The sequence below is a fragment of the Megalops cyprinoides genome, chromosome 11, assembly GCF_013368585.1.
Source record: "Megalops cyprinoides isolate fMegCyp1 chromosome 11, fMegCyp1.pri, whole genome shotgun sequence".
Lineage (NCBI taxonomy): Eukaryota > Metazoa > Chordata > Actinopteri > Elopiformes > Megalopidae > Megalops > Megalops cyprinoides.
In genome coordinates this window covers 15,245,673-15,269,381 of record NC_050593.1, presented here as the reverse complement: position 1 = coordinate 15,269,381, position 23,709 = coordinate 15,245,673, and the positions used below count along the sequence as shown (strand labels likewise).

Sequence of the window (23,709 nt, the reverse complement as noted above, 5' to 3'; positions counted from 1 at the left end):
CACTCTGGCTAGGGGAAATTTTGAATGCATGGGGGTTATGTTGTTTGTATGGAGTTAAGAAAGCACACACACTCATGCCCATAATCCTGATGGGAGCGCCCTGGGTGAGAGGTTCAGTCCTCTATGACCTTTCTTACACACTTCCTCTGGAGCAGAAGAGAGCTGGCCTAAGTGTTTGTAAGAGCTGCTGTACGCATACAATGTAACATCTCATCTCACCACTGGTTGCTCACCTGACTGAGGTTACCTAGGGCTACACACCTTACTCCCAAACAGTGAATGATTCTGCTGTGATATATACACATTGATCACTGAAGATCAGGACTGGATTCCTGCCTATAGTATACAGTTTAAAAAAAAACTCATCCAGTGTTTGTGAACTGGTTGAAATTATGCTAATGCTCATTGGCAAAAGGTGGCACCATTGGGCAGTGATGCCAGTTGATAAACAGCACATTTAGCAGACATGGCTGTTTTTTAATGTTTTTCCCTTTTACTCACTGGAATAACATCATTTACAATAATGGAATCTACAATTGAGCAGGGACCTTAACTCATTCAGGAACAGAAGTGAGGCATGTGCCAATATGAATCCTCCAATACACTTGCTAGCAGCAAACACCTGGTTACACACTACTAACTTCTCAGGGATGAATATACAAAACCTTCTCTTACCCACTATAGATGGTGTCAGCAGTCAGGTAGAGCTTGTGACTGCAGTCTGAAACCCACTATGCCATCAAGCTTTTTTTCAAAGTCAGAAATAAAATGAAGAAATAAGAGTCATGATGTGTGTCAAGCCAGTGACACCTTCATCAGGGTCCTGTAAGCTAAGTCATCAACAGCGAAAGGCAGCATATCTTCCAACCGTGTTAACTCTGCTGCAGTTGACTGATGCGACAATTATAACTCAGTTATGACAAGTTCACTAACAACTGTTATTTCAGCTGATGGTATTCCCGTTACCTCTGATCACTACCCCCACCCCAAGACTTTGATTGGCTGCTTACAATGTTTCCACAATATAGTATGGTAAAGGGCATAACTAAAGGACAAAAAAAGCAATAAAAGGTGACCCTGAAGGTGACATTAATTGGTTTTCCTAAAAGCCCATTTTAAAGTTGGTTCTAATGGTAAGTGGCAAACAGGTTGAAAAAATGCACATTAAGGTTGTTGTGATAAAGCAAGGTGTTATTAATTTGGTAAATATATGTTGCTAGCCATGGGACTTTTTAAATCTGTGTTGGTCAGCAAAATACCAATACTGATAATGCATGACCCTGCATATGATTTAGACTGCATTAAGCATAAGTCTAAACTTGGACATATACTTTTTTTGTATGAATAAACACGTTTACACTTTCATGGAAGCATAAGGAAGTCCAGGTTCATGGGGGGCTATGTGTATTATTGAGTTTTTTTAATTTACCTATCTAATGAGACATTTTGAAGCTATTTCTGTTCTAATTACTCATAGACTGCAATTACCATTGATTGGAAAAAACTAAAGCCAGCCACTATTCAAAAATATCTTCATAAAGACAATGAGGATGCTGGGAAATTATTATTATATGGCTTGCATCAAAACCTCCATTCCAGATAATGAACATGCACATTTCTCCCATGAGGGTTTGCCTAATTGCTCTGGATTAGTCACTGCGACATGCCGCCAGTTATTCATCTTGTGGCAAAAGGCCCTCATGCAGCTGGGAAAGAAAAATATTGTTGATCTCTTCATTAATTAAGAGCTCTTCTCGTGTTGAAAAACACGGCCCACAATGAACATCCCACAAATGAGCACTCTCACCGTTTCCTCCCCATAGCGACCCCGTTGACTCTCCTGCAGACAAAAGCCATGCGACAAGCCTTGCCCTGCCGCTCTGCTGTAGTAAGTAACACTTAATAATTCATGTCCAACAGGAAGATTTAAAGTGAGTGCTTGCTTACAGAATTAAGATTCTAGTAGGAACTCCTACCCTCATGGACATTCTTAAGGGTTCCCTGGAATCGATTCAAGAAAAAGAAAAAAAAAAATGAACTGCTGGACAGGTGCATTTACAAGGTCAATGTGTGCGTGATCGTGGTGTGTTACCTAGAAGAGGGGAGGCACAAAGACATTAGCTCTTTACCTGGCATTTACGCATCTTTTGGCTCCGTCTGTCAGAGAGACCTGCACTGCCCGGTCTGTGCTTGGCACTCTGGGTAAAATAGTCCAGATACAGCACTCCACTCACTTGTGTCCAATATATCTGACACTCCTGAGTGACTGACTACCTCTCACCTCTCACCTCTTGGCTCCCCCAAAATAAAATTATTCATGAAAAAGAATGTTACTGAACAGCCTGTAACAGTACATACTCTATCGACATTACAAAACATTATTGCAAAGCCAAAACACCCACAAGAACAGCAGCCTGTGAACACTGCAGGTCATCAGTCTGTCTAACAATGGTTGTGGTTATTTTTGTAACATGAATGGGCCCTGCTGCAGCTCATTTCAATAAAACTCACTATTCGATTCCTAATTAAATCCCCATGGAGCTTGCTTCTTCTCCAATCTACATATCTAAAGCTAGACAGATTTGGGGGAAAATAGCTTTATATTGTAGACAATCCAAGGACAAGGCTGGCACATACTATCCTTTTGAAAGGCATATTTTGCACTACTAAAGATTTAAAAGTGTAGGGTTAGGCTCAATTGGCAGAGCCGAAATGACTGGATTTTCTTCTTATCTTGGAGAATGCGCTGTATGATGGAGCAGGAGAAATTCTTGAGAAATCAACAGAGGGTTAGAAGGAAACACAAACCCGGAGACAGAAGTAAACTTTCAGTTAACCTGCATTTTCTCAAATGTTCTTATCACGCAGCTTCTCGAGAGTCAGGAAGCGGAGCAATTTTGTTGATGGAACATAAGATCTCTTCAAGAACACTCTCTCGTCCTGTGCTCACAGGGGATGACGTCAATACAAAGAGTTAACAGTCGGCTAAGACACTAACAAAAGTGTCTCGAACACATAGACACATTTTCAGAATCTCCTCAGGACAATCAGAGTGGCTCATTATGTTGTGTGAGAGCATTTTCTACAAAGCATTCATATGATTTTGTGGATTTTTTAGCCCCCACTTGAATAGATTAATGCTTTTGGTGAGCTTACAGCACTGTGCAACACTAAGTAACAAAGCTAAGTTGTGCTACAGTTTACTTAACCAATTTATTAGGGAATATAATTCCGCAATGCCCTTTGGCAAGAATCCTCCCGCTGCAGTTAAATATCAGAAATGCGTTTAGAATTCATTATTGGGGATTAGGCGACAAATTAATAGGCTTGCTCGAGTTTTGTTTCAATAAGCCAAAGAGTGTCTACATTTCTGTTAAAGAGAAGACATCAAAAAGCAGGAATGCGATACAAGAGAATATTCTGACGATCCACACGAACTCCATCAGTATGTTGAAAGACAAGGCCACAAACGAGCGGAGCCTGAATAACGGCCTACGCATGCCGCAGTAAAAAGGTAAAAAGCAATAAAGCCGAAGATACTTTAGCATCGCCAGCTACAGGATGATTTACTGAAGTACCAAAAAATGCTGGTGCTGCTCAAGAGTCGCTTTCTGCAGTCTGCAAACCCCCTCCACCCCCTCACCCCCGAGACCAGACTCAGCTACTGCGCAGGTCCTGGACTCACATGACCTTGAATTAAACAGAAACTACAGCTGCCACCAACTATGCTACCCCAGGTCCTTTCCATCCTCTCCCTCTCTGCTTCAAATGGTCCTCATTTATTCTACAGAACTATTTAGACTGGGGTAAAAAAAAAAAATAGCATTTCTTGCAGGTCCTGGATCTCAGGCAGTGGTTTAAAATTCACCTCATGACTCCCCCTATTAGTAGGATGGACTGCGCTTTGTTGGTTTAGGGCTGATGAGAATAGATTTTTGTGAGATCAATAAGTTAAGTTCAATCAATGCAGTAAGAACAGTCTCAACAGTCTATACTCTACATTACTTGCTTTGACAGTACTGGTATAATCAGTAACAGTCCTCTATGTGAGTATTGTCATACAGACTCTTCTCCTTTGCCTTCATACCTCAGGTTTAGTTCACTACATTTCACTTTGCTTTCAGTCTGTTTTCTGTAAAGGGCTTTCAGATTGAGAAGAGCACTACATAAATAAGAAGGAATTTTTCTATTAGCATTAGGTTTAAAAGGACTAAGAGGATGATAGGGGGATCATGCTTTTGATTGCGGTTGTCTGCATTAACTCCTGTTCTTTCTGCGTTACTGGCATCCCCTCCTGGAAATCTCCCTGGTCCCTGTTCCCTCTCCACCCCAGCTCTTTTCCCGTATCTGCAGGGGAGCTGACTCCATGCTGGGCTGAGGGTGTCCATCTGTCACGAAGCGGCAGTCCTTGAAAAGTTGAGACCATCTGATCTGCCAGCTCTGCTCCCGCTAAACAGTGGCTCTCTGGTGAGTCTGGTTAACGGTGCAACATGCCCTGTCTGGAGTTGTGTACCGCTGCCTGAATACTGATGCCTCTCATCTGCAGCGGTTGCTAAATCTAGAGCTAGGATGTGAGGTGCCTTCAGAATCACCACATCTACAGTGCACCACATGCCGTTTCTGCTAATTCTCATGAAACAGACAAGGCACAGTGTGGGTAAAGTCCCTGTGGCCACTTTAATAACTCCCACCACTAACTGCTCTACCTATAACCTTAACCCCACTGTGCCATGGGGCCGTGACATAGAGGGGAGATAGCTGCTCCCATGTCTGAGACACTCAGCACTTCAGATGCTTCAGCAGAGCAGGAGTGCTACAGGACCTTGGACAGCAGCAACTTCACTAACAGGCACACACACCTAAGCTGGGCTGCAATCGACTTGCTTTTGGCAGGCCTTTACAATGGAACTGCTTACATACTCTGTGAGGAGAGACTGCATGGCACTTAGCTATAAACACAAACGCGTTATTAGCAGAGACTTAAAGCTGACCTGCTGTCCAGAGCCCAGTCTGTCACACCTGCATTCACTTAGCCGAGCTACAGTGATTTTACTGTGACTTTTACTCTGACTGCACATCACACTCATAACAGATGAGGCACAGTCTGCTACTGTAACACGCAGGTGGACTGGTAAGAACACTCAGAGGGAGACAGAGGAGGAAGCACAGGTGTCTTTATGATCACTCTATTCTGCGATATTGGTTGATGGACAAAAAAATCCACTGATCCACTGTTCCCCCCGTTCAGTTCCATGGTATTTCAGAGTAGAAGCCACAGAACCGCCATTAAGTGACAGCACCCTCCCAGTTTCCCAGCCTCTACAGACACCGCCTGACGATGTTCCTCTGGGTATGGCTGGGGGAAGGACTGCTTTCACGCCCCACTTCAGCCCTCTGATCTTATTTTTAGACCAGAGAGGAGCAGCATTCAGGCTTTTAGAGCTGTGGAGCTCTGAATGCATTAATATGTGAATTCGTTTCTATGGAGCCCACCGTGCCACGCGACTGGAATCCAGGGCCTTGCTCTCAGCTGCGCCATCAGCCCCACCTCGCCTCTGTCACCCAAGCATTGGCATGCCCCCTCTCCTGCCACATCTCACGGACAGAGAAACTCTTCAATCGCAAACACTAGGGTACAGTGCTGGGAGAATCCCAATGGGGTCAGTGAAAGTGGGATGTAATATCATTTGAGATGTAAATCTGACCGCTTCTTTATTTCCTATAGAATAAGTCATTTCAGCCCTGGAAATGAAGTGCTTCATTCAGATTCAGGGTCAGATGCACAGCACATAGAGACCGTTCCTGGAAAAGAGACTGCTGAATTGTTCTGTCAGCCCACCAAACACTTGTAGTTCTTTCATAATATGACTCATAGGTGGTTTGCAGGCACCACTGAAAGCTGTGAGACAAGGGTTAACCCTAAAAATGTGAAGCAAATTGCAGTATGAGCTTAGTGTGATGCCTGTTCACGTCGTGTCATTTTATGTGATACAGTGACCTTATAGAGTATACATACTGCATGTATGAGAATTTCTAGAATTTGTTTTGATCTTTAAATTTCAACATTAATTGACAACTGTTTTTCAGGTAGAACGATTTGTGAAATGAAATGTTTATGCAGTTTTACAGACACTGAAACAAAGACATTATATTGTGTGGAAACATTTGAAGAATATCAGCCGGCAGCAGAAAGAACAGCACTAATAAAGCAGATGAGAACAAATTGCATTAATAAAGCTGACATTCCTTCACACATGGGTATTTTACCCTTAAAGAGTATCTCCATGGGGCGAGGCCACCTCGCTAATGGGTTAATGTATTGGATTAACCTGAAGTGAAGATCAGGCCGTGATGTGGTTATGCAGGTCTCTAATGGAGTGGCACAGGGAGAACCTATCCTGCTGAGTTCAGATTACAGTCTGTCACAGAGAGCTCAGGCAGACCTGCTGCTGTCCCTGGGCAGGGCTCCTCTTACACAAGACCCAGAATGCACTGCTGCACCAAAAGGGTAAACACAATGGCTTTCATTTATCTTACATACAAATAGGAAGTAACCGTGGTAAAGAATCGCAAGACAAGAAGAAAATTTGATTTGCTTTAAATGAAAATAGACCTACTGAAAAAAGTTCCTGGAATGGGGATGCAGAGAGACGTTACCTAATATTCTAAAACCTCTGCTGGTTTGAATTTAATGCTTTGGGCTGAAGAAATGTTGCCACATATGGCCGTGATTATTGTCCCAATGTTTACGTAGACCCATTCTCACTATTTTGTTTCTATGGGGACACCACCTTTGCAGAAAGATCATTCCCGCCATCAGTTTGCAACAGGGAGATGCACGAATGGGGGTAAAACACAACAGCTAACATTATTGCCATGTAAGCACATTTTACTTCTCAGTGGAGGTAATTAACACTGTTACTTTGTATTTTCTAACACCTTCCTCCCCAATATGAAAAACTTCAAAAAATCTTCTGAAAATGTTTAAAAATAAGGATGCACTTTGCTCTTTACCTGTGGACATGTCAATGGTTAAGTTTTTGCATCAAAAAATTAGGCGCAGTACTATTCCGAACCGCAGTGTCATTACCCACCGCTGCCCTTATCATATGGCAGAATTCAATTCAGTTACAGCAACAGAGTGCCTATAAAAAGACGGGTGAATAACTGAAAAGGTTAAGGTGCATGTAAACGGGAGGGATGTGACTCTTCGGCGCAGATGGAACGTGGTCCCCGAGTGCCGCAGTCTGCGTCTGCGCGGCGCTCAGGAGATGAATCCGACTCCATCTCCGCCTCTCCGAAGTCACATCAATTATGCGCAGAATCCGTCTCTCCCGAACGGGAGAAACGCACTCGCGCCGAGCGCAGGGGGAATGCTGTCAGCGCGCTGCCCACCTGCTAGATTGTGTAAGGGAAGGCTGGTCAGGGTCCGGCCAGGCGGCCATTCAGACAATCATTTCTTGTTGGGAATGATTATCGTGTAGATGTTGTTCACACAGTGATTGTTTTTTCTTGGGGGAATCATGAGGAAATGACCTTGAGGGGAAAAAGCTGATTTGTTTAGGCATTTGAGCCTGCACAGATAATGAATGTATTCATTTCCATGTGCAAAATGGATAGAGGAAATGCTTTTGTTTGCCACGCACGTCCCAGAGCTGAAGCGATCAAATCATAAGAACGTGTAATTCTGCAACCTTCGGCACGGATTTGTTTGGGATGATTTTGCATTGCAAATTTGCAGACGATGCAAACAGACGACTAAGGTTAAAGAATCCCTTTGGAGGACAAAGAAAATTCTGTTTATAAACCACATTTATTCATTAAAATCTATGAGAGCATTCTCATGACTTTGCATTTCACCAATTTTTGGGAGCTGATCACTCAGAAAATAACTTGTCTTCAAAAAAGACTTCATCAAAACCAGATGCTAAATTTTCATTAAACTCTCCATTAAACAAAAACATTTAATATTACATGCTAACTCATTCTGCTTTCATTTTCAATTTAATTCAATTTGTTTTTGTTTTTTCCAAGTTTTTTTCTTCACAGTTTTTCCAAAAGGGAAAAAAATCATTTAAAATGCTATCCCAACATATAGTGATCCGTTCAGCAAATATGATATGTACCTTCCCACTTTTGCCTCAGTGTTCCAAGATCTGTCAAGAAGTATAAACACAGAAAAGAAACAAAATTGGCTCCACATACCAAACACAGCCCCACTATTGCAGAGACAGTTTTTGTGGAGTAAAGCAAATCTCGTTCAATTATCACATAAATGCAAAGCAAAGCCCTCTGTTAATCAGGGTGCTGCCACAGTGACTGAGCAATGGCCACAGTAGAGAACTCCATCAGAGATACACCTGCAGTAATACAGAAGCCCTGCTTACTTCCTGTGTTTTTTCCTCAGCAACAGCGATGGGAGGAAGTCCACTCTTATAGGCTGTTTCACTCATTCACCGCAGCAGCACAGCCAGGAACTTAAAGATTCAATCAGCGCCCCAACACACACACACGCACTTATGAGAAATGCTCTCTGCCCAGATCTCATATGCATCACAGAGGCCTATTTTTATCCATATGTCACTTGTCAATATGTTCTCCCCTTTGAGGTGTACTTTTGTGTGAGAGCTGATGGGTTCTGAAAACTCTGCTGTGTCTAGTCAGCCATCAGCTGTCTAACAGTCTCCCTCAGATCTGAGCAATCCCCAGACAAGAGGATAACAGACAGACAGTGTGTCTGCATGTTTGTGTGTGTGTGTGTGTGAGAGAGAGAGAGAGAGAGAGAGAAAGAGAGAGACAGACAGAGAGACCGAGAGAAACACAGAGAGAGGTGAGAAAACTCTGGAAAAATGGTGTTTCAGGAGCCTCCTTTTGATTGAAAACAAGGTATCCAAAACACCCAAAGACACACACAAATGCACGTGCACACACACACACACACACACACACACACAGGGAGAGATTTAAAAAGGTGCAGCAGGTCTCTGCTTTTCTTGAGCCTTTACGAAAGGTTTGCGCTCTTTGGGCTGAGATCAAGTTACCCCTGCTCCATCCTGGGGTGTCTCACTGTGCCGGAAGTCTCTGCCCCAGCTCTTCCCAAACAATCTCTTTAAATGCAGATTCAGGGAGCCTCAGCAACTAACCTGGCTGACTGATGAATCCCCAAGAGCGGTACGATTTTCTTTGGGGCTAACCCAGAAAGAAATGTCCCATTTTCCTTTCTCAGCCAAAAGACAATAAAGGAACATTAGACTTACTCACAAATATTTGATTTATTTCTTACATGAGCATTAATCTGTTTCGTAATCGCTTTCCATCTCTGATCCTATTTCAGCCAAATTATCTTCTTTTCAAAATTTTCTAAATGATATCTAGATATTTTCTAGATAACCCTTGAAGCACCTACAAGCATCTGCATTCTATGCATGATCTGCCCATCGGGTCTGATGACATATATGAGCATGTACTGTGCCACAGTGACTGAATTAATAATAACTATCCCCATAATGGGTGGAGCTAAGTTGTGATATATAAATCACTCATAGGAGCCAATCAAATTAACTTTGCAAACCACATTGCAAAACGCTATGATTGGTCCACACAAGTGAGTCATTAATATCTCACAATAGTTCCTCCTGTTAATGGCTTCATGAAACCTCATTCTGTGCCAGCCAGACTAAAAGTGGCTGGCGCAGAAAGGGCTTCTTAGGCCTGGCTGAAAACCCAGGCAGAGCCTGTTTGTTCATTTTGAAAGCCAGGCGTGTAGCCTTCAGAGTGCAAATTAAAACAACAGCCTGAGAGCAGACAATGCACAGCCGTGAGGCTGCTAATTGGCTCCTGCTGAAGCTGCAAGGAGTCTGGAGGACTGAGGTCTTACAGGGTTGTGCTGACATTTTCTCACACCCCCTATCAGCAGCCCACAGTGGAATTGCAGGGACTGGCATGCGGCATCACACGGCTCCGATTCTACTTTAGGAGATCCGGATGTCTCCATTTAACGTGACTGTCCATCTCTATGCTAATTCTTTCAGTGAAGCTGAGGAGAAGCACAGCTGAGAGTCCTGAGGAGTGTCCATACACTGTGTATGTCACATACAGCACACATGTGGAATGCATGCATTATGTAAGAGGCATAATCAGATGAGAAGTGATTAAATGCTCAGGCCTATAATTTCTTGAGTAAAGGAATCAACCTCCCCCCAATGTAAACCCATTGTGCTTTCTTCTTGATACATGGGTCAGAACTAGCAAAAACAAAAGGTTGACTATCTAAAGAGAAGCTGTAAAATCAGGCCCTGGTCATATTAATTCATTTTTAATTACTCATAGTAGAGGGTTTGATCAAAGCACACACACCCCCTCCACCCATGCCATTGTAAGACACTTTCAAATGTATGGGATGATTCTCAGGCAAGCTCCACAAAAAGCTGTGAAATAGCACATAGGTGTTACCGTTCCTGGAAGTGTGTTCACATAATGTTGTGCTGGACACCAAACTAGTCTTGTATGTGTCAAGAGAGACCTGATGTAATTTCCTACTGTATTAGCCTACACAGTTCCTTTTTGGTCATTTATGTTGCCTAGATTTTATCAGCTTTCCATATTTCTATAAGGACCTCCGTCACCATGTGTCCCCATGTTGCTCCCTTCATAATTGTTTTCTTTGCTGGTTATTTTACAGCCGGCTACATTTCTCAGAACAGCTCAAGTACCAAATGGACAGCCAACGTGCACACATGCTCCTCTAGCTTAGCAACGACTTGACCACCAAGTTTCCGTTGCCCCTGGCTGTCCTCGGTTCATTTCACCAACAACATACATGTGCTATTGTTATAACTGTGAAAAATTTTTGCTCATATATCATGAGTGTATTTGCCGCTTGGCATGTGCGGGGGGTTGAGTTTGGGCATGGCACAAAACACAAAACACAAAACACAAAATACGTGGAACAGTGAATACTTTGGTTGGACCTGAGATGGCCTTTTTCCACGAAACAGTGACCTATCCATTTAAAAAAGGAGTGTAACATTCCACACCCCCTAATTGCAGCGTGAAATGGCCCCCGCCTTTGTCCTGCCCCCATCTCAAACAACTACCATGCAAAGTGCTACATGGTTATTATCACATTATGACATGAATACACATGCACACACACATACACACACATATGTGTGTACATTATATATACATACATATTAACATTCAAGTTCAACAGAGGAAATCTCTCAAAAGGGAGGGGCATAGAGCCATAATCCTCCATGAAGCTTTGGTTGAGTTATGAGGCTGGGGGGAAAATCCAGCAGTCATTAATCTGAAATCAACCAAATCAAGCTGTAATCAGGAGGCATAAATGAGATGTTCAATCAGAGGTGAATCATGTGTGTCACGAATGAATGCCATTATTCCAGTAGAACTGATTCAAGGCTCAAGCAAAGAACAGTAGTATCGCTCTGACAGCACTGTCTCCCTTTTAGTTGCAACGTTCTGTTGTTCCCGTCAGGGTATCCATCCAGTGAGCAAACATTTGTCCCAGACACTTCAGTGATGTCTGCTTCCGCAGGTTACACAACACAAAGTGGAATTTATAAGCAGTCGGTCTAAAGAACCCACCGTATTCACACCTGAATGTAAATGCCTGGGTTGATCAGAGTAACCTGTCAAAGAATACATGTATGAGTGCCATTTTGTAGGCTGCAAGTGAAGCATACCCTCTTCTCTTCATTGGTTTACTATCCTTGAAATGTTCTGATTCCTGACTAAGCAGGTCTGTGAGGACAGCTGATTAAATAAACTTTTGAAAGGAAATATGTACTTTCAAAAAAATAATAAGGTATATCCATGTCTGTGTGCGCATTGGCCAACTTACTACCAGATTTCAGGCAATCTTACTGGGAAGTTTTTCTGAGGGACAGCGCCTTATGTGCTAGCTCAGCAATAAACTTTCTGCTCCTGTTAATATTCAGCCTGCGTCTCTGAGGAGGGCTGGGATATGCAGTAAAACTAGCAGCCGCAGCAGCCTGGTCTGCTGTATGGGCTCGTCCAGCAGCCACAGACATAGGCATGGAGGGGGATATTTCAGTGTGCAACACCAAGCCCCAGCGTGTTTAGCATCTGCCAATGTCCTCTGTATTTTAATAGTATTGTATTTTAAGTTGAACAAAATGTCTAGTTAAAAATACTTCATACACACATAACCATGTACCAGATGTGTGAAGAAACCATGTACAAGACAAAGCCAAATTGCCTTTGAACACCAGCACATTGCGTGGTGATTCTTCATGAACAACGACCATACAGAAGGCCACTCATTAATGTCTTTGGTGCAGTATGTACCAAATATGCAGCACCCACACAGCCATGGGAGATGATGTACTCTCTGTGAGGGCAAAGAGCCAAGAGGCCACATGTCACAGTCACAGGCAAACACCAACATGCCTCTGAGCATACAATCCAGGAGCATGATACTCACAGCTCTGTTTGAACAAACAGTCGTATTCCTGAAAATGAAGAGTCAAAATGTTGACATAATACCTGACACGAACGAGTTTAACTTCCAGTCAATGCCTGAGTCACTGCTTGAGAACGAAGCGTAGCAGGAGACTGCTAAGTTTAATATAGCATTCTACCAACAGACTGAGCAACCTGGCTGAATTTATAACATGGGTGGATAACTACAATTACAGCAATGTTTATTTATTGGAACCATCAGCAGCAGGTGCTCTTTTAAACAACAGGCAATATGCAGAATAGCTGCAGTAGTGTGTGTATCATATAAATGCTACCAGATTCTACCAAACACCTCACACACAACCAAACACACAACTGGATATTGTAACAATGCAGTTCTAATATAAAGTAATACAACGTTTTTTCACAATTTTGCACAAATATGGAACCAACATTGGTTTTTCAGACAGTAATGACATCAGTTAAAAAGTACTGATACTAACACATGTGTGTTTGCATGTGTCTGTGTGCATATGAAGTGAACTAGCTGTCCAGAGAGGAGTAGTGGGAAATTTAATACTACTACAATAATTCTAATGCTGCAAAATAAGTGAAATCATACTTGTGTTTTACAGAAAGTGGAAGCTTTCAGAAGGCATTTCTAAAACAGGCAGTATCCAAGCCACTGTTCTCTGACTCACGGACTCAGCCAGATGACATTGAAACGGCCATACTGCAGAGGTGGCAGGCCGGTGAAAACTAGACTTGCTATTTCCTGTTAGTCATAAAGACCTCTATGTACGAGAACTGGGGGCCAAGCGTGCTACATTCTTCATGCGTGTGTTTCTCTGAATAATTTCTTCCTCTTGAGCCTGAAGATAAAACTGTGCCTGATAAATGAGAGGTGTGATCAGTGGCACAGCTTTGTGGGAAAGCGGAATAAGAAGTTTCCTGTGCTATCGATACACAAAGCATTGGTCTATTCACTGATAACATTTCAGTGCCCCCCCGACACACACACACACAAGACCTTGTGTGGATTCAAGACATGATCCGCTTCCCATGGAACTGTGTTTGCTTGAACAGAACTGGCTCTAGGCAAGACACTAATGAAGGCTTTAATTTTGGCTTGTGTACTATGCCCGCCTTTTTCCACACGATTTCCAAAACTAAGGCTAATAGAATTGTGTGGAAGCTAAATAAGAGCCAGTTATTAGCATTCCTTAATATTTATGCTTCATGTGTGAGTTTAGTATTATGTTCAAATAATCCAGAGGCATTATTTTGCACATTTTTTGGAAGCCCCTCTGGATAAGAGTGTTTGCTAAATGAATAAATCTAAATATTAGTATAAATGTATGAATCACAAAATGTAAGATACATGTTTTATCCCAGTCCAGCATCATGGCTTAAACCCCATTGAGGTGCTTTATTTTTCATGTAAGAATACCGCATGAGGTACGTTCAGTACTACAGCAAGGAATACACAGATAAAAGAAATCGCATACTGCATCCTTAATTACAAAATTGCAACTATTCTTGAAAAGCATGCTAATTTTCTGAATGACTGCCAAGAGACCAGTGTTAAAGTGAGTCTCACTACTGACAACCCTAGTCCTGACAGCATTCTGCAGACTTCATTAGCAAAAAGAAAATTTAATACTCTGATTGTTCTACTAAACTTTCAATCGGATATCACATTTCCTGATAGTGAAAGTAAGGGAAATTTACACTCTCTACTCTGTCTGGGGAGGTATAGGGATGGACACTACAAGTACTGTGCATTATGCTAATTTTCAGTCATCAAATTATATTTCAAAAATATATACTAGATGATTTCTCAAAAATCTTTTGTATACCTTGTACTAAAAAAACAGTTTTGGTTACATCACGGTACAGGTGGAAACAAGTACCAGGTCAAGCACTTAAATTGCCAGTTCAAGCTACTACCCCCTGCTTAGGTGGCAACTCACAGCCCATGCATGGCCTGGTCTCCAGTTTTATCCCTACCACACATAATAATACATTCTTGTTTCCACACACAAGGAGTCTACCACTACACTGCTACCCTCACATTATGGAAACTGCACTAGACTAAAACAATTACACACACTTAAAGCAGTGTCCATATGCCTAAAAGACACAGAAATTTCATGTTTCTCAATAGTAGCTCTGGAGAGTCCCACTCAACCAATGGCAGCTGGCCACAAACCACAGGCTCTCGGGCCTTTAATTTGGCAGAATTTTATAAGCCAATAGGCTTTGCCAGAAGAGTTTTTTTTTCATAAATTGGTGTGCTGTAATATGATACACACCCTTTGATAATCTATTTTTTATGGCAAAGGTCCAACCATCAAGGCACAAGGAGCATTAGCATCCCTACTAGATACCCATTTCATGAGTAGGATAGTACAGCTGCCCTGGCCAGCCCTCATCAGAAGTCAATCCAGGGCATGTTGGGGTTCTTTGCAATAAGAGAAATTCATCTCCATGTTTTGTACAACATGTGGTTGTGTTCAGACAATGACAGAAAAAAAGAAAGAATATATCTAGATGCATTTGGACCGATGAATAGGCACTGCAATGATTTGCCACTCGTCCATTTGCTCCTCTGACGGCAACTCTCTTCACATGCAGATGGGGACAACAGTGGCTGAAATCATTCGTGAGATTTAGACACAGTTCAGATTTCTATTTTAACACAGCCAGGTCTTCGTGCACGTATCGTAACTATTATGCACGGAGACTGTGCACCAGACAAAAGCACAGCCAGGCACTAAGATGGAATGCCATTTGCACCTACAAATTCATGACCATTATACCTTGCTGTGTGACATTTACCGACAATAAACAACTTGTGCGAAAGAAAACAAATGAATAATTAAGAAGAAGGGATGAAATGGCAGGCAGGTGTATGTTTTTTTTCCTGGGGCTTTTAGAATGATGCATAGTCTTTCAGAGCAGTGTAGCAGGTCCCAAACCCTGGATCTTCTATTTCTAAACATGCTATAATGCTCACAGAAAGCGCATGTGGCTAAGCAGGTTTCAGCCAAAATCAGACAAACTCAAGATGATGCTGGTTTCTCAAAGAGAGTGGCACCTACCATCTAATTTGAATTTAGGTCCATGAGGTGTGCAAAACTTGACTGGCAGTTTCTCTTTCATTTGCTCTAATATGCATCTGATATATTGCTATTTGTCAAACAAACTATACTGTCCTTTGACTGGTAGCTGAAAAAAACTTGTTACCCAATAATGCAAATCAATACTTAAGCAAAATTATGGTTAGTCTTGTCTTAATTAGACACTAGACAACACTAATTTACTGTCCCAGTGTTTTATAAAGTAGACCTTTCCTATTAAAAGTTGGGAAACTCATAACCGGAGTTATCAATACTAGCAGTTCTAATCAGATGTTAGGTAGGAATACAGCTTTCACCCATAGTTTTATTTGTCAAAATTACCTTTCGTAGACACTGAAATTTTTCCATTATTAAAAAAAAAATCTCGTTAAATGTGGGACCTAGGTTTGTGTGTTGCAGAGGAACGTGTGTGAATGTTGTAGTTAAGAATAAGCCCTTCACAGAGTGTTGGTGAACATCTTCCTTTGCAGGAGACACATGCAACCAGACATCCAGCTCTCATGTACTGCTGAGCCCATCTGATAGGACAGCGAGCGCACTGTGAGGTGTCCTAACGGCAGCCACAGATGCTTTGGAGCAGCATGCCATTTTGGCTCACCCTCTCTGGCTTGTCCCAGAAATACCTACAGCACCAGGAAAAGGTGCGGATAGTGCACTGTGGGCCATCCAGCTTTTCAAAGGCAGCACATGCTGTCCTCATTGCCGGAACAAACACAGCGGCACGCCCCTAAGTCTGCAGCCCAGGCCGTATTCCAAATCTGCTTATTGATACGTGTTCCAGTTTGACTACAGGATTGTTTCACCTTCTCTATCAAAATGCATAATTTATGTGGCCCTCTGAACCTTGTGTTGTTTGTCAAATAATCTATTATCCTATTAATGAGACTATATCTATTCATACACTGCCATCTCTCAGCATGCTTAGCAATTTAGTCCAGTGACATCATGAAATTCAAAGACTGGGATGTGTTACTGATGAAATACAGATGTAATACATTTCTGTTTGCACTGAGCCTGAACTAACATGTTGGTATGTTTAATCATTTATTCATCTCAGCCAGAAAAGACATGGCATATATTTACTAACAGCTACTGAATTTTAAGAGTTTGGGGAGAAAAAAATGAACTCTATCACTTGGACAGACGAGAAAATGCTGGGTACTGACTATGATTCATTTTTACAAAGAAAACAGTGCTGCATACTGTAAATTGAAATCTGTTGAGAGTTTAATTGCCTTTCTATCCCACATAACTAGCTAACAACACACCTGTCATCTGTCAACACACTAATTTATTTATTAAAAGTAGTTTAATGCAACCTTCTAGAGGTTTCTAGCTAGGGAAGTTCTGAAGTGATTTTCTCAATCAGCTGTCCAGTTGTCTCCAGTTTGCAAGAGACGGGCATTTTTTTTTTTTTAACAACATCAAATAACTCAAGTGGCAGGCTTATGCGTTTTGATGATTGTAAGACTCATGAAGTGCAACGCGCAAAGCAAATGTAAATCACCTGCAGGCTTATTCTGCCATCATGAGATAATCTGACATCAGACACTGAGACACAGACAAAACAAGAGCAGCAAAAAATGCCCAATGTTAAATTCAAGCTTAAGCGTTGCTCTTTTCGTTCAAGAACAGAAGTGCTTCCATATTCTTTAGTTTTAGACAAGACCTTGGTTTGTCTGGGACTGATTTTGACAGAACGCTTTAAGATGTCATACCAAGTTCTGTGAAATAAATAGCAAATTTCGCCTGTGCTGAGATTCTGTAATTACAAAACAATCAGTTCCTTCCTCTGCCATGGTCTTACAAGTTGTATACGTTACAAGTTTGCAGACGCACGCAGCAATTGATCGTAGGAGGTGTGTAACTGAAGTGCACTGAGGGGTGTTGTTTGCACCTAGTGCCATTTATAGGATAACTATTAATAAATCCCCCCCAAATGTGACATTATTTGCATGTGCAACCTCAAGCACAACAATCAGTCTTTTCCACTCCTGTCCTATCAATTTTGTGTCCATATACGTATAGACACACCGACAGACACGTATGTCTGTATACACGTATATCTGTATATAGACACACACATACCTGTTATGTGCCCATACTAATGGAACACCACATTCTAATATGTTTAGCAATTCACAGAAATCACTACAATAAAAAAGAGTGTTTCAGCATGGGACACCTAAGTTTTTATGCATGTGTGATTGGATTGTTCTTCTGTGTATTGCGGCCTGGGCCTGTTTAAAAGTCAAGTGGGTATTTGGTGCTTCCAATCTGCTGAACAATGATGCAGGCACAGACCTCACGCGGGCGGTTTGGTAATGGCCCCCTGACGCCTGCCAGCCCACACACTCTCATTACCACAAACTCACCAGAGACATAAAGCACAACCAATCCGCTGTAACCCCCCCAGGCAGCCACTGGCTTTTCAGTGCAGTTAACATTGTGATAGGTTTATCCGTGAGTTTTTTTGTAACTATAGCATATGAAGTCTGTAAAGGTAAGGGTACGCTGCATTACAAAAAATTACAAAATTGCATTACAAAAAATTGCATTACATTACATTACATTGCACTGCATTACAAAAAATGAGCAGATTAATTTCCTAGGACAGAATCTATTTCTGTTGCTGGAGATGTCTGTCTCCTCTATAAACCGCTCTGCTAATACCGTAGGCATTAGAGAGCAATAAATGGGCACACTGCAAGCAATCTCAATCAACAAAGTGATTTATTGCCAACCTTCAACACCGGTGAACCCTGGCACACAAAATATGTTCTGGGCGGAATAAAGGGAGTCTAAAGCGATGAGCTGGGGAATAGAGCATCATATTAGATATCCCCTGAACGTACACAGATGGGCTGAATACGATACTGTTACTGCTCACAGAGTCAATACAGTCAATCCTGCCCGCTTAATGCACACCCCCCCCCATTATGATGTCAGAGGGGGTGTAACAAGGGGGTGGTCTGAGAGCAGGCTAGTAATGGGATACTAGAACTGTATGTATTGTTCTAGTATTATTGTTATTGTTAAATTATTGTGTTCTAATATTCAGAACACTGTGCTTTTCAGCAATACCCTGCTAGCGATTTAATTTAATAGACAACTATTGGAAAGCCGTGGCGTGCTATTGACCAGAAGAATTAAAAAGACCTTGTTTGCCAGAGCCAGCAGCCAAACCCAGCTGGCGTCAGGCTCCACACTGCTGCAGCATTTCCACATCGCTAAACGGCTGGGTGCTGTGTGCAGCCTGAACGCACGGCTACCGAGCTCTTCCTAGCAACTGCTTGACACGTGTGATCGGTGCATTGCCCTGCCCGTGAACTGCATGCGTCCCCGTGCTCCTAACTCACGTTGGCATATCCTCCCCACCCCCGAACACCAGTGTGGCGAGCAAGCGCTCACCTGCCGGAGCAGGGAACCAAACCAATCTCCAACTCCACATCATCCAGCATTTTGGTGACGCGCTGTGGTTTATGCAATGTGTTCAATTTCCAGCTCTAGAAAGAAAACTCTTCACCTCCTGAGAAAAAAAAATGCACTCTGAACAATAAAAAATGTATTGCAAGTGTCCAGGTTTGTCAGAATTTCCGATGGCGTCAAGACTACTTAAGAGCTGCGAAGGATGCAGAGGACAGGATACACAAGAGCAGATGACTCACACCTTCTTCTGCAAAGCTGCAGGTCTTGCTGGTGCATTGATCAGACACCATACTGAGCCCCATCAAATTTTCCTGAATCATCTCCAGACAAAAGTCGCTGAGAAAGCACTAGTGCCAGGTACTCACTGAAGGCTGCCACAGCCAAGATGAGCGTCACCACGATGGAGGTCCAGGATACCCACAATGCCTTCTTGCGGTAGCTCTGTGCTTCGTGAGGCTTCAGTCGCATGCTGCTCTCAAGCAGGCCTGCCAAACACAATGAAATACCTTAGTGACCACCGACCAGTGGACAGGACACACCAAAAAATGTGCAGTGTGACCACTTAGCACTCCTCAAATTATCCTAAAACTATACTTGGCTATATTTAATAACGAAGGCATGAAATGCGCTTATAATTAAATCATTACAGTTTGGTAGAGCTACACCTGTGTTACCTTTCTTACACACCACCTAGCTCCCCTCTAGACCTTTCTTACACACCACCTAGCTCCTCTCTAGACCTTTCTTACACACCACCTAGCTCCTCTCTAGACAAACCCTGATACTCTGAAGATTAAGCAGAATTCCCATGCTTCGTGTCGATGCTACCTGACAATGAAAAGATATATGATGTCATTAAATGTAAAGCAAAAATTTAAATAGACTGGAGTGTACTTCTTCAGTCTGGAGGACACCAGTGCAATGTGGAGAGTACTACATTACTGTTCATCTGTAACGTATGCATGAAAAGTTCATTCAGCCTAAGATTACACATTCATAGGGGTCTTTCTGGTCATATCCATGATGGAATTTAAATTTGGCATTCCAAGAATGTGTAATATGACCACTTAGCACTCCTCAAACCATAGGGGCTATCAGGAAGGCTATATTTAATAATAAAGGCATCAAATGCTGTAATAAATTAAATCTTATAAATATAATTAGATATATTATAAATAAATTAGAGTCTGGTAGAGCTACAATTGTCTTGCCAGTCTTATATACCACCTAGCTCCTCTCAATAACTCGGGAAAATGCTGAAACTCTGACAGAGATTAAGCAGAATTTCCATGCTATGCCTAATGGTTTGCATCCCACCCCACAACCCTTTAATATTTGGCTTTAAATCTGCCTGATGCTGGATATACCCCATGCAATAACACAATTCTTTCTCTCTCTCTCTCTCTCATTTAGGGTAGTTTTTCATTTAAACACTTGTCATATAGAATTACACTAAATTATACTTATATTATACAATACAGACGGAATGCCCCATTTAAAGTGAGCAAAAAAAGTTAAATCTAGAAGATGGGTGCAAATTTGGGGCGCAACTAATCAGTGTGGTGCTCACATTTCACATGTGATTGTGTTATTTGTCATCCCTGTAATACTAAGTAAACACAAACTGATTAAGGGTTGCTGATATCTCCAAACCACAAAGAATGTTGAATGGACACACAACTATTCCATGGCAGAACAATGGCTTCCACAAGTTGTCACAGGAGTTGGATTTCATTTGACCTTTGAATCCCTTGATGTGACCCGCACGCTATAAACCAAAACCGAATAAATGACACATCACTTATTCACCTCGCAGCACTGATTGTCAGGGTAATTTCAGGTTAAATCACCAGATTATTGAGAGGCTCTTGATTGCAGAAATCAAATCACTTTTTCTCAATAATTAAAATGTATCCCTGGACGCAGGCTTTCCATGTCCTCTCTTCCAATTTGCTTCAGAATACGAGAAGGCAAGAGCACAGCTGAGCTCTCATGAGAGGCTGTTCATTATCCCTCACAGATATTCACTGTTAACAAGTGAATGCTCTAACGATGCGCAGCAAGCCATCAAAGTCCATGTCTCGCTTGTCAAAACTGCTGCTGCATGTTCATAATTCACAGGCATATTCAAAAAAATCTGCAAAGATCTGAAAAACTGCAGAGCCTTTGATCCTAACAACAGAGAGAGGATGAGTGCTGTCCCGCAGACATTACTAATTTATTCACACCTCATAGTCATTCTTCTCTTCTACACGATTAAGTTTGTCTTTCAATAGTTGTTTGAGGATCGGACGTTATTAGTTTCTCTCTTAAATTCACCTTTATCCATCCAGAGAATCAACACACTACCTGACAATGAAAAGATATATGATGTCCTTAAAGGTAAAGCAAAAATGAAAATAGACTGCAGGGTACCTCTTTAGTCTGGAGGACACCAGTGCAATGTGGAGAATACTACATTACTGTTCATCTGTAACGTATGCACGAAAAGTTCATTCAGTTTAAGATTACACATTCTTGGGGGTCTTTCTGGTCATATCCATGATGGAATTTTAAACTTTACACTCACTGAATGTTTGAAGTTCAGGTTTCAAAAGAAGAAAATAGTCTGAAGGATTATGAAATGAACTTGTGAGAAGGATTGTGAAAAGATCAGATTCACAGACCTCATATCATGAGCTGAGTTTAGATGTTTGTCTTGGAACTCAAACAATAATTGTTAGTTTTCTGGAAAAAAAAATGTTATGAGCAGTTATAAGTGAACTTCAGGAAAAGCACACACCAATCCAGCTGCTTTTAAAGACTGGTTTACCCTCGTCTTTCTTGTTTCAACAATACACCCGAGGTGGCCTTTAAGTTCTTCACTCAAGGTTACTGGAGTTCCTCAAAGACCTGATCCTCTGTCTTAAGATGAGCCCTAGCAGTGGTCTGACACGTATTTCACATTAAACCTACTCCATTTCTGAGCCACGTTCTCAGCTAGCCCCTCACCCTAAATCACCCCACACCAATTCTAGTGGTTTAAATCTCTCTCTCTCTCTCTCTCTCTCTCTCTCTCTCTCTCTCTCTCTCTCTCTCTGCTGTTTTAGACGCTCTTATGGATTCCCAGTGGCCCCTAGTTATGAGGACACCCAGATTTGGAAAGGTGCAAATGGAAAGGCTCTTAATGCCGCTCCATAGACTACGAGGCTGTACAACCGCGACAATGCAGATTTTGGCTCTGCAGCGATAACCATTTCGAGTCACAGAGTTTGGGCAGGTCCCTGTCCTGTGTTTCTCCTTCTCCCTCACACACGTACACAGCCTGACTTGGAGGTAATTTTTTGTCTATTTGTGTATACCAGATGGACCCGATCTACCTGAGATATAGATCTGAGACATCAATGTCAAATAAAACTTCTGCCGCGGTCTCAAAACTCGCAATTGGGAACTACTAGAAAGTAGTGGCAATTTCTCCATGTTTAATGGCTTGCTAGTTTAATTTGGTCACAAAGCATTTGCTGAAATGTGTTAACAAAGCGCTCTCTACTTTCTGCACGTATGCATTATGCATTTCATATACACCTGAATAATTAAACGCACTCTGCAGAAGCCATAAATATATTGCCAAGCCCAGCGCATCCTTGTCCAACAAATCTGACAAAAAGGATGTTAAAATTTATCAATATAGTATCATTTGTCTATTACCTTGGCCTTCCACGCTATCGCTTATTTTCATCTCTTGGTCCCGGTCCATGTTGAAGGGGTCTCCCTGACTCGATCTTTTGGGTGGGTGCTGATCTGGAGGGGCGCACTGTCCGTTCCGAGCCGCGGGATCCACAATAGTGAGGTCCGGGACTGGACAGGGGTCTTGAGCCGAAGAGTCGGTCATCGCTGTTTTGTTTCTGTTCAAATAAAGCACTCAAATTATGTCACACCGGTGTGAGAAGTCCAATCACCCAGCGCGCCGATGCCGCCAGCGTTGAGTCGCACAGAGCAAAGAAGTCGGCAAACAGATGAGATATCAAGAGTCTCTTCACTGCATCAACATCAGACCCCCCTTTCCGACACACACTCGCTAACTAGAGAGCGGAGGCTGCAGCAGGCAGACTCTAATTAAAAAGCCACGTTCTTTAACTAGACTTCTGCTAAGAGGTTGTCCAGAATACGCGCACATGCCACTGTCAGGCGCTAGGCTACGAATCACTGGCGAGACTTCTGGCGGCAGCAGCTCTTCCCACTGCGATTCTGCTCGGTGCGATGCGCTATGGAACTCTCTCAGGTGATAAGGCTGTCTACCACTCATCTTTGGGCAGCGTCTATCACGTAGCAACAGCACAGAATAACCCCAGTGTTATTATTACTGATGTATTGCACGAAGTAAATACATTATCATCGTGAAACATTTGTGTTGTTACTCACAATAAATAACAGAAAGCATGTGTGCATCATTGAATATCATGAGTTGCTTGTGGGATCTGGGTATGGCAGGCGTCGACCCAGACGTCGTGTAAAAATAGCAGCATTTAATGTGAGATTTCTAGGCAATTCAGTTTGGTTGAAGATGCTGTAATGGATACGACACCATGTGTCAACGATGAAATCACAATCAAAAGCGGATATGCTTGGCTTTCAAGTTTGGCTTCCCAGATCTGGATTGTTTTCATAGTCCATTTTCGAATACACATTTTGAAAGTATAGTCTCCACATG

The 23,709-nt window shown here is 42.2% G+C and overlaps 1 protein-coding gene across 1 annotated transcript in view; it reads right to left on the bottom strand.

The window, feature by feature from the left end:
* The window catches only part of LOC118785985 (transmembrane protein 163-like), a 49,319-nt gene extending 26,140 nt beyond the window's left edge, over window positions 1-23,179 (bottom strand). The window contains exons 1-2 of the mRNA XM_036540970.1: window positions 22,707-23,179; window positions 19,385-19,504 (exon numbers count right to left, since the gene is read on the bottom strand). Coding sequence (XP_036396863.1) covers window positions 19,385-19,504; window positions 22,707-22,890 — 304 coding nt within the window. The 5' untranslated portion in view covers window positions 22,891-23,179. The remainder of the gene's footprint in view (window positions 1-19,384; window positions 19,505-22,706) is intronic.
* Between the last annotated feature and the right edge of the window lie 530 nt (window positions 23,180-23,709).